Genomic DNA, 15,538 nt, shown 5'->3' on the forward strand with positions numbered 1-15,538 from the left:
GTGGGCATCTGTAATCCCCGCTATTTGGGAGGCTGAGGCAGGAGAATTGCTTGAACCCAGGAGGCAGAGGTTGCAGTGAGCCAAGATTGTACCACTGCACTCCAGCCCAGGCAACAAAGAGAGACTCTGTCTCAAAAAAAAAAGTAATAGATGTCTCTTATTAAAAGTTATAGAAATCTTTAAAAAAGTGTACATGAAATCAAAATCATTTCTAATCTATCACCTGCTTTTTGTTGATTGCCTTCTAGTATAGGTGTACCTACAAATGGAAGGGGTTCAGTGTACTTACACAATCTTTCTTTCTTTCTTTCTTTTTTTTTGAGACAGGGTCTCACTGTGTCACCCAGCCTGCATGCAGTGGTGCAAACACAGCTCACTGCAGCCCCCACCTCCTGGGCTCAAGCAATCCTCCTGCCTCAGCCTCCCAAGTGACTGGGACTAAAGGCGCATAGCACCACACGCAGCTAATTTTTCATTTTTTGTAGAGATGGGGTCTCACTATGTTGACCAGGCTGGTCTCGAACTCCTGGGCTCAAGCAATCTGCCTGCCTTGGCCTCCCAAAGTGCTGAGATTACAGGTGTGAGCCACTACACCCAGCCCACAGACACAATTTCATGTTCTACATATTTGCTTAAAAATGTCTTGAACATTTCCTCAGTGAATTAAATACCAAAACACGCAACTTTAAGGGCTACACAAAATGGATAGATAAGAATTTTATCTCTCTACTCCTCTCCTGATCTTTCTTTCTCTCTTTTTTTTAAGACAGAGTCTCTCTGTTGCCCAGGTTGGAGTGCAGTTATGTGATCTCAGCTCACTGCAACCTTTGCCTCCCAGGTTCAAGAGACTCTCGTGCCTCAGCCTTTGAGTAGCTGGGATTACAGGCATGCACCACCGCATCCAGTCTTTTTTTTTTTTTTTTTTTTTTTTTTGAGATGGAGTCTCGCTCTGTCGCCCAGGCTGGAGTGGAGTGGTGGGATCTCGGCTCACTGCAAGTTCCGCCTCCCAGGTTCATGCCATTCTCCTGCCTCAGCCTACCGAGTAGCTTGGACTACAGGCACCAACCACCATGCCTGGCTAATTTTTTGTATTTTTAGTAGAGATGGGGTTTCACCGTGTTAGCCAGGATGGTCTCGATCTCCTGACCTCATGAATCTGCCCTCCTTGACCTCCCAAAGTGCTGGGATTACAGGCGTGAGCCACTGCGCCCGGCCCACACCATTTTAGTAGATACGGGGTTTCACCATGTCTTGAACTTCTGACCTCAGGTGACCCATCCACCTCAGCCTCCCAAAGTGCTGGAATTACAGGCATGAGCCACTGCACCTGGCCTCCTCTCCTGATCTTTCTAACATTTTACTTATTTCTAAATAACATTGCAAGGGCTCCATTGCACACAACTGGCACATACTTCCTGGAAATGGAGTCTTGGCTCAAAGAGTGGAGTCATGTTTAGGGCTCTTGAGATTTTTCTGGCAATTTCCCAATTTTCACCCCTACTAGCCACATAAGAAGCCTGTGTCCTTGACTTCTCACCAACATGGGGCTCACACTTCCTTTTTCTCTTTTTATCCCAGCGGGAAAAAGGAGTATCTCATTATTTTAATACGGGCATCTCGACAATTAGCAGGATCTAATGCCCCACCCCATGTGTACAGGAAAGTCCACGGCGGGAGCGGTGGTGGACTGTGGGGATTGGCCTGCCTCATCGCCCCGGAGACCGTGGGGGTTGCTGGGGCCCATGCTTTTCAGAGCTTTTATTGCAGCAGGATTTGCCAGCCAAATAACATCTGCACAGAGCCGAGACATCCCTGGAGGCCACACAGAGGGTCTCAGAATGACCAGGCAGGGTGGGGGCCCCAAGGAGGCCTGTGCCAGGGAGCAGAGCCTCAAAGCCACACAGCTGGTCAGACCTGTCATCGTTCAGACTGAGAAATCCAAGTTAGGAGAGGGGATGGGCCTGGATTCGACACCCCACAGAACCTCACAGCAGAAGTGGGGGCCGGCCTCAGGCCCATCCTGAAGGGCGCCTTTGTTCCTGAGATGAGGTTACCCTTGATGTGAACTTGTGTCCCCGAGCTGCCATCCCAAGGCCATTGTGCTCAGCGTCCACCGGGCCCCACTGTCTAAGGATGCTCTTTACTGTGGGGGCCAAGCCCCATGCAGAGCAAGCCCCCTGCCCAGACAGCCTGGCACTGCTGGGACAGTCCCAAAGGACCCTTTGACGGGTTCTCGAGCAGAGACTCAAGGAACAGGCGCCACTGGGGACAAGGCTGTCCTGTCTGACATCACCCTGCTGGGTTCGGCCTGAGAAAGGGAGGTCTGTGTGACCCACGGCCCTGTGACGATGGCTGCATGAGGTCATTCAACAGCCTGCAGGCACCTGCCCGGCAAACGCTCTGACAGCAGCTCTCCCCCACCCGGCCCGGCCCAGCTGGCTTCTGGGAGCACTAGAGACAGAGAATCTTCAAAAGGGAGCTGTGGCTAAAGAGATGAAGCCTCAATACCAGACCCATCCTCGCCGGGGCCCCTCTGCCCCATCCCATCCATCATCCGGCTTGGGGGCCGCACATTCCAACACACAGCCCTGTCCCACCAGTGCTCCCCGGACCAGGCCCTTGGGTCAGACTCGTCTGAGCCCTTTTCTCAATTAGGCTTCGACCTTTGCCCAGGTCTCCACCATCACCCTCCCAACCCATCCAGTTTCAGGCCTGCCTGGCCCAGTTTCTGTGAGAATCCTGCAAAATCAGTTTGGCAGGAATCCCCCGACCTAGAAGCCCAATCTCCCTCCACTTCTGATTGAGTTCCTCTCCCTTCTTTGATGTCTCAGTCCTTAGCCTGTCTTTGGCAAGCATCTCGTGGGGTCAGTTCAGCAACAAGCCCAGGACCTCGAGTGACTTTCCACCTGCCGCCCCAACCCTTCTCATTGGCTGCGATCCCCACTGTCTGCCGTATTCAGAATCTCACCCCCTCTCTCGTCCATTGCGATGGTCCTGACTCCTGTTGGGAAGAGTCTTCCTTGGCGGTTTTAATGAGTGCCAGAATAATTTTCTTTAGCAGGGAGGGCTCAGGGAATGCATAAGCAATACATAGGGGGGTGGTCGGAGTGATAAGATGAAGCAGAACTCTAGGGGCCTCTCTGCAAGGAGAGTGATGGGGCTCAGAACATGCCACCCCAAACAGGACTAGCAGGCCAGAATGTGCCACCCCTAACATGCCCCTTTGGCATAAGGGTTATTTTGAGTTGATTACTGAGGGAAACAGCAGACACAGAACAGCATTGAAAACCAAGTAGAAGTGACCATTTCATAAGGGGAATTGAGATCTCCAAAAGAAACCTCCAACTCTAAGGGTGTCTCCTCTCTGCACCAGGAAGATGAGGACGACCCGAAGTCCCTGGGTCTCTTCTCAGTGGAGAAGGCACACAGCATATCTCCCCCTTGCCTAAGGTGCCCCCCTGTCCCCCTCCCCGCCCCCCTACTCAACATGACTGTGCCTCCCCACACCCTTCCTTCTTCGTTGTAGGGAATGCTGTTGTTTCAGACTGAGGTCAAAACTGCCTCTGATGGCTGGGTGCGGTGGATTACACCTGTAATTTCAGCACTTTGGGAGGCCAAGGTGGGCAGATCGCCTGAGGTCAGGAGTTCGAGACTAGCCTGACCAACATAGTGAAACCCCATCTCTACTAAAAATACACACAAAAAAATTAGCTGGGTGTGGTGATATATGTCTGTAGTCCCAGCTATTCGGAAGGCTGAGGCAGGAGAATTGCTTGAACCCAGGAGGCGGAGGTTGCAGTGAGCCAAGACCTTGCCACTGCACTCCAGCCTGGGCAACAGAGCAAGACTCCGTTTCAAAAAAAAAAAAAAAAAAAAAAAAAAAAGGAAAAGAAAAGAAAACCCCAAAAGCAGAAGCAAAAAACCCCAAACTGCCTCTTGGAGATCTGCCCCTGCGCGTCCTCATTTCTCTGGGCTACCTTTGCACATACACAAGGTGCATGTGTTAATAAGCTTCTGTTCTTCTGTTCATCCTTATCTTATTAATCTGTCTTTTGTTACAGGATCTGTCCCAACTAAGGACTATAAAAGGTAGAAAATTATGTTTCTTCCCCTTCTAGGAGTCATTGTCTCCCTCCTCCCGTGCCACTGGATGCCTACATTGTGAAGGAATAAAGGGTAGCTGAATGCTACCATCAGAAGGTTAATTTAATTGTGAAAATGAGAAGCAATGAGCTAAAAAGGGTTAATCTGGGAGGAGGAGAGACGACCAGTCCTCGAGTCTAGCTCTTTCTTCAGGTCTGGTAGCTCACAGGACACCCTGCCTTTGTGATGACAGTGATTTTTAATGGTGAGTGGGTTTGGGGCATTTCCCATGGGGCCCGTTAGAAGTCTGCTACGTTTTCCTCCAAACCCTCCTTTCACCAATGCTCTGTGGGGCTGGCTCTGCCCTTGCTCCTGGAAGAAAGCCTCAGCTGCTGCCAGTGGCCTCAGTACCTCGTTACCCACCTCCTTTGTGGACAGAGGGGTTGCAGCAGGCTGGGTGGTTGGGGCAGGAAACACCTAAAACTCCTAACTCGGACTCCCTGAGCTGGGGTGGCTGTCCAGAAGGGGCCTAAAATGGCCATGGATGTGAACAGGCTGTATTTGTTTAAGCTTTGCTACTTGGAGCCAAATAGCTAACACTTCTGGGTGCTGGTCTTTGGCTTGGCCCTTTTCCTTTCTTGCTGGTCTCGGGCTCGCTGAGATCATTGGACAGACAAGGCAGGCTGAGGAGGCTGGCCTGGCACGTGCCCCCACCCTGCCCTGCTGGCTCCCCGCTGTGGCTGGGCTGTTCGTGACCTAGCGAGATGACGCTGTAACCAAGCCATTCACACCCAGCGTGTGGTGTGGACCTTGCAGAGTGTAGTTCCTTGCTCTAGGGGACCAAACAACACATTTTAATGTGTACCTTGAAGATACATCTCTTCGCCTTCTGCAAACATCTGGCCACACCTGACACATAGCGCGCAGGAAGGGTGGTAGTGCTTCTCCCCGGCCTGTAAAAAAAGCACAGAGCAGAGTGTTTCTCCTAAAGCCAGAAAGGTCAGCTGGATCACAGGGCCCGGCACGGATACAGCACACTCTGCGCACAGGTACTCAGGGATACTGGAAGGACCAGCCCCCACCATCGTGACCCAAGACCCCTGAGCAGAGCCCAGACCCAGGGGGTGCCCCAGGCTGTCCAAGGCGCCCTCTGTGGAGGCAGGGGGGGACCTGGCTGCACTTGCCCAGGCTGCAGGAGCCCAGTGTGCAGCTCCCTGCCGGGGTAGTCCAGGAGGGGTCTGCCTCCTCCACCAGGCGGTCTCCAGAGAAGGGCCTTGATATCTCCAGAGGGAGCCGGAGGGGCAGGAGGAGGAGGAAGAAAAGGGGAGAGGGAGGGGAGGGAAAGATAACACGACTTCCCCAGGTGCAGAAATTAGAGGAGTGGGGTGAAAAAGGATGAATACTTTCCTTTTCATATCTCTGTATTGCTCAGTATGTTCAACGAGCATTTTGTTTTTATCATTCTTGAAATTTATTAAATTAGATTACAAATGCTAATACTGAAATAACCCAAACAAATTACATTGCCTGGTTTGGCTTATTTTTGCCTGGAGGAAAAAAAAAACCCACCCTGAAATGCTGCCTTCAACCCCACATTCCAGCGCACACTTCCTACCCCGAGGGCATGGTGGGTGCAGCCTGTTGCTAAATGCGGAGGCTAAATCCCCGTGGCTCACTCTTTCCTAAAACGGGAAGAAGTTTCCTAATCCCTACCTACATTTGAATTTGTAATAACCAGTTTCCTGAATCAGTAAGTAAAGGGCTGAAATGTCGTTTTGAGCATCCAGTTTTCCCTGTCCTGTGCCTTCCTTAGGATAAAAACAGCCCCTGAGGTCGCCCCTGTGTATTGGGAGGAAGAGCCCCAGAGCAGGTTTTCTCCTGCGCAGAGCCTGGTGTGGCCTCCTCTGCCAAACTCCCAGCCAGGTGATAAGGCCATGAGTCTTCCAGCAAAGGGGCCCTTCCCGCAGGTGAGGAGGTTGACTTCAGTCCTGTTTGCCCTCCAGGGCCCGGGCCTCGGCACCAGCTGCCCCCTCCACTGGAGCAGCCCTCCCACTCTCCCACCCCTGCCACCCTGACTGCTCTCTCATCCCAAACGCCACCTCCTCTCGGGAGCTTTCCCTGAACGCTTCTGTAATTTGGGTGTTCACAGCCCCGTTTCCACACTGTTTGGGGATTACTTGCGTGTATTCTTCCCCACTAGACGGCCAGCCTCTCAAGCGCAGGGCCTGGCACCTGGGCCACATCAGGGAGCACCAGGTGCAGGGATCTCTCTGGACAGAAGGTCACGCCACAGCATCTAGTGCCAGAATGTGGGTGAAATGATCATTTCACTGATCACAATTATTCAAATGTCCAGTAGTCTGAGTAGCACTATTTATTTTTTTTTTGAAGATGGAGTCTTGCTCTGTCGCCCGGGCTGGAGTGCAGTGGTGCAATCTTGGCTCACTGCAAGCTCCACCTCCTGGGTTCACGCCATTCTCCTGCTTTAGCCTCCTGAGTAGCTGGGACTACAGGCGCCCACCACCACGCCTGGCTAATTTTTTGTATTTTTAGTAGAGACGAGGTTTCACTGTGTTAGCCAGGATAGCCTCCATCTCCTGATCCATCCTCCTCAGCCTCCCAAACTGCTAGGATTACAGGCGTGAGCCACCGCACCTGGTCTGGTCTGAGTAGCACTCTTAAGTGTAAATCAGAGATTGAGACAGCTTTGTAGTTTTAAAAATAAAAGTCACCAGGTATCAACGGCACAGTTGTCAACTGCCGGCTCACTGCATTCATAATGAGTATTCCTGAGTTTGTGGCCTGTGACCTGTCCTCACGCCTGCTTAATCCAGGTGCCCTAACTTCACACTGACTTCCTCTAACAGCAGGAGTTCTGTGATAGCCACAGCGGACAGAAAGCAACCCTGTAGGGCAAACAAACCCTGCTGTCTCCATGGCATGTCTACACGGCACGTCCACATGTGAATCAAGAGAACACTGCTGGGACAGTTTCTTTTGTTTTTTTTTTTTTTTTTTTTTTGAGACAGAGTCTCCCTCTGTCGCCAGGCTGGAGTTAAGAGGCACGATCTTGGCTCACTGCAACCTCCGCCTCCTGGGTTCAAGTGATTCTCCTGGCTCAGCCTCCTGAGTAGCTGCGACTACAGGCACACACCACCATGACCAGCTAATTTTTGTATTTTTAGTAGAGACAGGGTTTCACCATGTTGGCAAGGATGGTCTCGATCTCTTGACCTTGTGATCTGCCCGCCTTGGCCTCCCAAAGTGCCGGATTACAGGTGTGAGCCACCGCGTCCAGTCTGCTGGGACAGTTTCTAAGACAATGGGCTTGAGCCCTCCACAGCAGCAGTGGCTATGGTCTCCACAGCTCGTGCCAAGAAGCTCGTTACACACATTAACTTGTCGAGTCCTTGTGGCAGTGCCATGGGTATATTATTACTCTCACTAACCACAAGAGGCACAGAGAGGTGGAAGAGCGTGAGCAAGTTCACACAGCGGCAGGTGGTGGAGCTGCAGTTATAGCCCAGGAGGCTGGCCCCCGAGTGCAGAGCTTAAGCCCATGCCCAGGCCTGGCAGGTGATCAACCCCCAGCCTGGTACAGATCTCAGGCCTGGTGCATGGACCCCCTCCTCACATGCTCACTGCTATGGCTTGAATGTCCCTGTTAGATACAGTTAGGTTCCCTTTTCAAACAGCTTAGCCAGTTTCCCTGTTCTCTGTACTATAATTCCAAATACCATGTTGCCTTTGCTATGCCCCAACTCATCTGAATATGCCTGGGCACACCTGAACTTGCTACAAACCCCAGTCCACATTCCTTTCCTTATTAGGGAATAGGTTACTTTCCTAGTCCCTCTGTAATTGACCCCCTTTCTCTCGCTTCTCACCTCCCTTACGTGCCTACCTTATCTAAGAAAGTTTAAATGTTTAGCCAGTCGGGACTAGTTCAGACTGTGTGGTCTGACCCTAGACAATAGGGGAAAGACACAGAAGCAGAAGCTGCATTAGAGATAATAAAAACCCTGATTTCCTTTGTTCTGTGTGCTCTTGCCATTGCTGCATACATGAGACGCACCCTTCTGCAGAAGTATATTTGCCTTGCTGAGAAACCCTTTGTCCTTTGTCTCAGTGCTAATTCTTCTTTGTGGCATCAAGCATTTGTTCCCAACATCCCCTTCAAAACTCAAGTTGAAATCTAATCACCAGTGTGGCAGTATTGAGAGGGGGCTCTTAAGAGGGGAGCAGACCGTGAAGGTGCTGCTGTCAGGATGGACTGATCCGTTCATGGATTAATGGGCCATCATGGGAGCAGGATGCGTGGCTCCGAAGACAGAAGGAAAGCTCTGAGCCAGCCAGCACACTCAGCCCGTCACCATGGAACTCTGCAGAAAGTTCCTACCATCCACAGGATGTGCCCCCTCCACCCCGGATTCGCAGCCTCCGTCACTATAGGAAATCCATCCTTTCCTTTATAAATTCCCCAGGAGTTTCAGGTATTCTGTTACACATCACAGGAGTGAACACACACACCTGCACCCTCGTGCCCTGAATGAACAACACGGAGGATGCTGGTGAACTGATCCAAGCCAAGAAGTTGGACACAAGAGAACAGGTCCCAGGTTGAGGAAGTTCAAAACCAGGCAAAGCAATCTACATGGCTAGGGTGGTCCCCATAGCCCTGGGGGACTCACGGGGGAGTCTGGGGCACTGGGTCTGTTCTCCTTCTTGACTTGGCACCGGTTCCATGGGTGTGTCCAGTTTGTTAAAACGTATCAAGATGCACAGGTATAATTCATGCACCTCTCTGTGTGTATTACATGCCAACAAAGCAAAGACCTAACTATAAGAGCTAACACTGAAAAATGATTAGAAGAAAACATGCTGTTAACAGGACTGGTGCAGTGGCTCACACCAGTAATCCAAGTGCTTTCAGAGGCTGAGGCAAGAGGATCACTTGAGGCCAGGAGTTCAAGACCTGCCTGGGCAACATAGTGAGACATGTTCTTTACAAAAGAAAAAGAAAAATTAGCCAGGCATGATGGTTTGTGCCTATAGTCCCAGCTACTCAGGAGGCTGAGGCAGGAGGATACTTTGAGCCCAGGAGTTCTAAGTTACGGTGAGCTCTAATCATGCCACTGCACTCCAGCCTGCATGACAGAGTGAAACCCAGACTCTTAAAGAAATGTTTTAAAAAGGTGGCAAAGGACTTGAATAAACACTTCTTCGGTGAAAATATACAAATGGTCAACTGGTATATGAAAAGGTGCTCAACATCATTGTCATTAAGAAAATGCAAATCAAAGCCATAGGAGACACCACTTCATACCCACGAGGGGAGCTACAATCATAACAACACAGAAAGGAAAAAAAAGACAAGGTGCTGGTGAGGATGTCAAGGCACAGGAACCCTCGGGCACTGCTGATGGAAACACAAAATGGTGCAGCTACTGTGGGAAACAGTGTGTTGGTTTTTCAAGAAGTTAAACACAGAATTGCCAGGAGCCAGGAATTTCACTCTTTGGCATTTAAGGAAAATGAAGAGAAAAGAACAGGAGAAATGAAAACTTGGCTGGGCATGGTGGCTCAAGCCTGTAATCCCAGCACTTTAGGAGGCCGAGGCAGGCAGATCACCTGAGGTCAGGAGTTTTAGACCAGCCTGACCAACATGGCAAAACTCCATCTCTACTAAAAATACAAAAATTAGCCAGGCTTGGTGGTGGGTGCCTGTAATCCCAGCTACTCAGGAGGCTGAGACAGGAGAATCACTTGACCTAAGGAGGCAGAGGTTGCAGTGAGCTGAGATCACGTCACTGCACTGCAGCCTAAGCAACAGAGCAAGATGCCGGAAAGAAGGAAAGAAAGAAATGAAAGAAAGGAAAGGAAAGGAAAGGAAGAAAGAAGGGAAGGAGAGAGGGAGGGAGGGAAGGAAGGAAGGAAGGAAGGAAGGAAGGAAGGAAGGAAGGAAGGAAGGAAGGAAGGAAGGAAGGAAGGAAGGAAAGGTTCCACACAAAAACCTGTACATGATGTTCACAGCAGCATTCTATATAACTGCCAAAGGGTAGAAACAGCCGTCTTCCATTATGGATGAAGAAATTGTGGCGCATCCACACCAGGGAGTATTATTCAGCCACGGACAGGAATGAAAGGGCTGATTCTACTACAACATGAACTCTGAAAACGTGTGCAGTGAAAGACATCAGACGCAAATCCATGGGGTAGAGGATTCCTTCACTATGGAACATCCAGAGCAGGCAAATCCACGGAGACAGAAAGCAGGTGGCTGCCAGGGGCTGGGGGAGGAGGCAATGGGGAGTAACTGCCTAGTGGGGGTGAGGTTTCCTCTCGGGGTGACGAAAAAGTTTTGGAACTAGAGAGAACTGGAAATTGCATGATACTATGAACGCACCAAATGCCACTGAACATTTTAAATGGCTAATTGTATGTTACATGAATGTCACCTCAATTTGTTAAAGAAGAGTTGATCCCCAAATGGCCAACTTTTAAATGACCAACCACATGCCAAGCATCGTGTCAGGTGCTCTGCCTGCCTCAAGTTCATCCTCACAGCAGCCCTTTGGGGTGAGCACTATTGTCTCTCCTTGTTTTCCAGAGGAGGAGGTCGAGGCTCAGGGAGGCGAGGAGGCCTACCCAAGGCCATGTCACTGAGAGGATGAGGAGCCAGGATCCAAAGAAGGCAGGCTGGATACTGTCTCCTGGGAAGACTCCATGAGCCCTGGGGACAATCGGGGACATTTGTGGCTGAGCCCCTGTAGGTCAAGGGCCTCAGAACGTGGAATTAACTGCATCCCCAACTCACCAGCTCCCTGTCAACAGCCCTCCCCCAACAACCAACGCACAGACACAGGAAAAGGAAGGGTCGCAGAGCTCCTAGTGCACTGGGGGTAGAGATAGAAACCTTCCACGCTGTACATGCCACAGCCCGGCCCGTGGCACAGAGGAGCAGCCTGGGGTCCGAGAAGCCACGCAGCAGAGTTAGAACCAAGTCTGAGCCAGTGCCAGCTCTGCACCCTTTCCAGTGATGGCACAGCTGTGTGGCCAGGGGCAGCCAGCACCCTCACTTACAGTTTGGGCCACTCACAAAGCGTGAGAGTCAACAGCCAAACCGTTACATTTTAAGGATGCTCCATGTTCTGGAAGAATCCACCTGTGGTGGAGAGGCAGGGCTGGAGTGCCTGTGTCCTCAGGCCCTGGGGGACACCATGGGGCTGTCAAGTGGACAGAGCAAATGTGCCTGCAGGTGCTCAGGCCTGTCCCAGGCTCGTGGCCAAAGCCATGGAGGTAACAGATTCCAGCCTGAGAGTCTCCCTTTCTGGCTTTGTGACTCAGGCCCCATGTCACGTGCTGGGGTTCAGTGTCCCCATGTGTAAGACGGAGAGGCCTGTCCCTCCGTCTCAGGCTGGGGTAGCATAACCGGGCTCTGTGATTCCAGAGGACATTTAGCTGGAAGGTACCGGCATGGCACAGTCACCCCATCCCTGCCCCATACTTCCTGCTGAGAACCAGTGGGTCACAGGTGGCCATTGAGGGACTGATGGAATAAAAAATTAGAAGTGTCCTCATTCCCCATGTCACCTCCTGTTGTCACTCCCTTTCTCTCATAGTGACTGGGATGTCCCAGTCATCGGCACACTGGCCACATCCTCCCAATTGCCACCCAAGGAGTGCCTGAAACGTCGGCCGCTGGTGGTTCCAGTGAGTGCACGGCTCCCCAGGCAGGTGGGAGTCCCAGCATCACCCGTGTGGGGCTCAAGATGGCTCAGCTTTCAAAATAGACGAGCAGCTGAAAGACTGCAGCGCATGGTTTTAGGAAGACACATGCCTTCTGAGGGGCGGCTCTCATCTTTAATAAGGCAGAACGGGGTGCCAGGAAAGCAGACCCACAGCCTGTGATGGCTCAGGGTGACCACAGGTCCTCAGCCAGTGCCGGGTCAGAGGGCAGAGGTTTCAGGGACACCCCCACTGTGATGCGCAGAGCAGGGCCAGCAGGACAGAAGTGGGGCAAAGCTGCCCCGGCTCCGGAAACCCCTCCTGTCCTGGCAGAGGAGAGCTGGCGGCCCCCGTTTCTGGGCTTCTGGAGAATGGATCGGCCCTCTCTGCCATGAGCCCGTCACACCTGAGGCAGGCGGCCCCTTTCCTCCCTGAATCCAACCACGGAATCCGGGTGCAAAGGCCTCCTCTGCCCACTGGACGGCGGCCATGCTTCCCCTCCCTCCTCCCCGCTCCAGGCTCCCGCTCAGCCCAGGGCTGGGGCTGGGCCTGTGGGCCGCGCCTCTCTGGGGCAGGCAGCTCCCAGCAGCTGCTCTTCACACAGTCACCGGCCCAGTTCAGAGCTCTAGTTTCCTTTCTGAACTTCCGGAACTGAGTCCAGATCTTAAAAGCCCTAATCACCATGATGCACAGACAAAATGATATTTATAAAGAAACACATGAAAGCAGCGAGCAGGGGATCCCCCTGGGGGAGTTTGGCAGCCAGGACAGAGTCCCCAGAATCCCCAGGGGCCACTGCATCCCAGAAAGAAGGGCCCCACTCTGAGCAATGCCCAGCAAGGCCCCTCGAGGTCTGGGGCCCTCCTCAGACCTTCCCCGCGCCTTGGAACACAGCTCCTCTTGGGCCCAGGCCTGTCTAGTGCACTCACTCCTGGCCCTGCTCCCTCTTCCTCTCTACCCAGCTCCCTTTAGGGCGTGAGCCTCAGGAGAGCTTGGCCTACTGGCCTCATTCTCTGCTGTACCCCGGTGTCCCCTCCAGCAGTGGCACTGGCAGAGGAGCTGTCCAGTGGGGATGTTCTGAACAAGGGAACGCAGTGCCCAGGAGGGCAGCCTGAGCGGCCCGAGAGGACCAGAGAATACTGACTAAGTTTGGGAAAGGCTCTGGCAGAATCCAGCCTGCGGATGTTCACACGCACTCAGCGTGTCCAGGCTCAGAGGGTCCTGCTACAAAGACAGTGATGAGCACGTTGTCTGGGGATCTGGGGATGCAAGGGAGGACACGACAGGCCAGCATGGAAGGGTAGGACCAGGGGCTCTGATGTGCTGCTGGCATGAGGCAAGGCAGGAACGCGGTGATCTGGCGAAGGGTGTGTGCGCATGTGCGTGTCTGTGTGTCTCCATGTTTTGCCTGTGTGTCTGTGTGGATGTCTTTCTGTGTGTGCATCGTGTGTGCTGTCTTGGTTGTCTGTGTGCATACCTGAGTGTCTCTGTGTGTGTTTGTGTGTTGTCTGTGTGTTGCTCTGTGCAGTCTCTGTGTCCATGTGTCCACATGTTGTCTGTGTATGTGTTGTTGTGTCCATGCATGTTGTCTGTGTCTCTCCGTGTGCTTGTCTATGTGTTGTCTATGTGTACGTGTCTGTGGGACCCGTGTGTGTTTTCTGTGTGTCTGTGTTGTCGGTGTCTGTGTCCCTGTGTTTATGTTGGCTGTATCATGTGTTTCTGTGTGTTTATTTCCATCTGAGTTGTTTGTGTGCCTAAGTGTGCTGTCTGCATGTCTTGTATGTGTATGTGATCTGTGTGTCCTTTTGTGTGTCTGTGTGCTTTGTGTGTGTATATATCTGTGTATCTGAGTGTGCCTGTGTCATCTGTGTCTTTCTGTATGCTTGTGTGTCTGCATGTGTCTATGTATGTGTATAATCTGTGTCTGTGTGTGTACATCTGTGTGTGTCGTGTGTGTGGCCTATGTGTGTGTGAATCTGTGCCTGTGTGTGTCTGTCTTGTGTGTGTGACTGTGTGTATCTGTGTTTCTTCCTGTGTCTGTGTGTTCATGTGTGTTTTCCGTGGGTGGTGCCTGTGTGTATATCTGTGTGTCTGTGGATGTGTGCATCTGCACGTGTGCAAAAACTAAAAGGACGACTTCTAGATGCCAGCAGTAGTTAGCTGCGGGGGTGGCACTGTGAATGTTTGGGCTTATTTTATGATAAACAGGTATTCCTTCTGAGCGAGAGAAGTTGGGGACTCGAGAAGTCGTGATCATCTCTGCCCTTCAGAAATGCTGTATATTTATTTGGAAACACGGTTTGTTTTCTCCCAATGACGAGTCATCGGCACTTCCTGCCCCAAGACAGACAAGATGAAGCAAAGAACAAATGTCCTGCAGTTGCAAGAATGATGTTCAACTGGTCCCTGACCCAGGGCAGAGACAGCCTGGGCACCCCCTTTCCTGCCAGCCTCCCCCAGGGCAGGGATCTGTCACCTGCGTCTCCGCGAACCCAGCACCTAGCCCAGGGTGGAACACATGGTGAGGCCAGGAAGGGTCTAGAAGGGAGTGGTTGACTGGGGAAGGAAAGAGGAGGGGCGGAGGGAGGGAAGGAGGAGGGGAGGAGTAAAGGGAGGAGGAATTGATTCGCAGTCCCAGGGGGACGCTGGGCTTCTCGTTGCCGTGGAGACGGCCCCTGCACAGGCTGCACGAGGCACATGGGGCCCAGACCTCGGCCCTGGCAGGGTTAACAGAGGGTGGGGCTGGAAAGAGGCGCCCCCACTCCCGCCCACCTCTGCAGGGAGGTGTTGACAGGGCGAGGGAGGGATGGAGTCCCTGGAAGGCTGGGCTCTGAACATTGAAGCCAGTGGCTTCCCCTCATCCACACCTCCTCTCTTTATGCAGCGCGGGTCTAGAGGCTGGTCACACCGCTGTCCCCGTGGATTTGCCTGCCGAGTCCCAGCTCCCTCTGTGGGGGCGGTGCCACCCATCCCCAGGAGCCGGCTCTGCCGCAGTTGCTGCCAGGCGCCACCCACCTCTGCTGCCACAGCCCAGCGCCTCCCCCATCCCTAGCCAGCCATCCCGGCCCAGGAGTGGGGCACAGATATCAGCCCCTCCCATGCCCCCACAGGACCCCAGCAAGGAGCCGGCTCATCAGGACAGACACCCAGAGGTGGTGGGATGCAGGCCAACACACATGAGGGTGCTGCACGTTTAGGAGAAACTGAGGGAGCGACGGGGAAGGAAAATCCCACTGTCACTACCAAATGCACATTTCGCGGGCGGGCGGGCACTACGGGCGCCAGCACTTAGGATGGCACCATGCCCGCCACACGCAGACACAGCACAGGCGAGGGCTCGGCTGGTGGTGGGAGCCTGGGATGCTCTGTGTTTGGGTCCTGCAGAGAGAAGCCAGGGGCACTGCCAAGCACCTTGGGGGACAAAATGGGGTATGGGGGAACCAGTGGCTCCGAGGTCTCACACCTGACTGCTCTGTGCCCAAAAACCCACCTACCCACAGCCTCGCCTGGCCCCTGTGAGCCCCCATCAGCCCCTTGGAGTTGCGGGCCAGGCTTCCTACCTGCACGGTGTCTGGGCACCAGAGCCCAGTCTGACGGCCCTGCTTGAGTGCCCCGCTCCCTGGAACGTGTGCCTGCGAGGGTGGATGCCCTCACTTTCAGCCAGCGGTCACCTGCTCCTGCTGCGCCCTGGGAGTCCACTGTCACCCGACTGGACGCCGGCACGCTG

The 15,538-nt window shown here is 53.0% G+C and overlaps 1 protein-coding gene across 16 annotated transcripts in view; it reads right to left on the reverse strand.

The window, feature by feature from the left end:
• Positions 1-15,538, reverse strand: part of ABLIM2 (actin binding LIM protein family member 2) — a 195,310-nt gene that overhangs the window by 92,022 nt on the left and 87,750 nt on the right. For all 16 annotated transcript variants that reach the window (XR_012091644.1, XM_073012534.1, XM_037983103.2 and 13 more), the window contains exon 7: positions 4,949-5,036. Coding sequence is in view for 15 of the 16 variants with exons in the window: in XM_073012534.1 (XP_072868635.1) it covers positions 4,949-5,036 (88 nt within the window). In the remaining variant the exon portion in view is untranslated. The remainder of the gene's footprint in view (positions 1-4,948; positions 5,037-15,538) is intronic.

The sequence above is a fragment of the Chlorocebus sabaeus genome, chromosome 27 (assembly GCF_047675955.1).
Source record: "Chlorocebus sabaeus isolate Y175 chromosome 27, mChlSab1.0.hap1, whole genome shotgun sequence".
NCBI classification, from domain to species: Eukaryota; Metazoa; Chordata; class Mammalia; order Primates; family Cercopithecidae; genus Chlorocebus; species Chlorocebus sabaeus.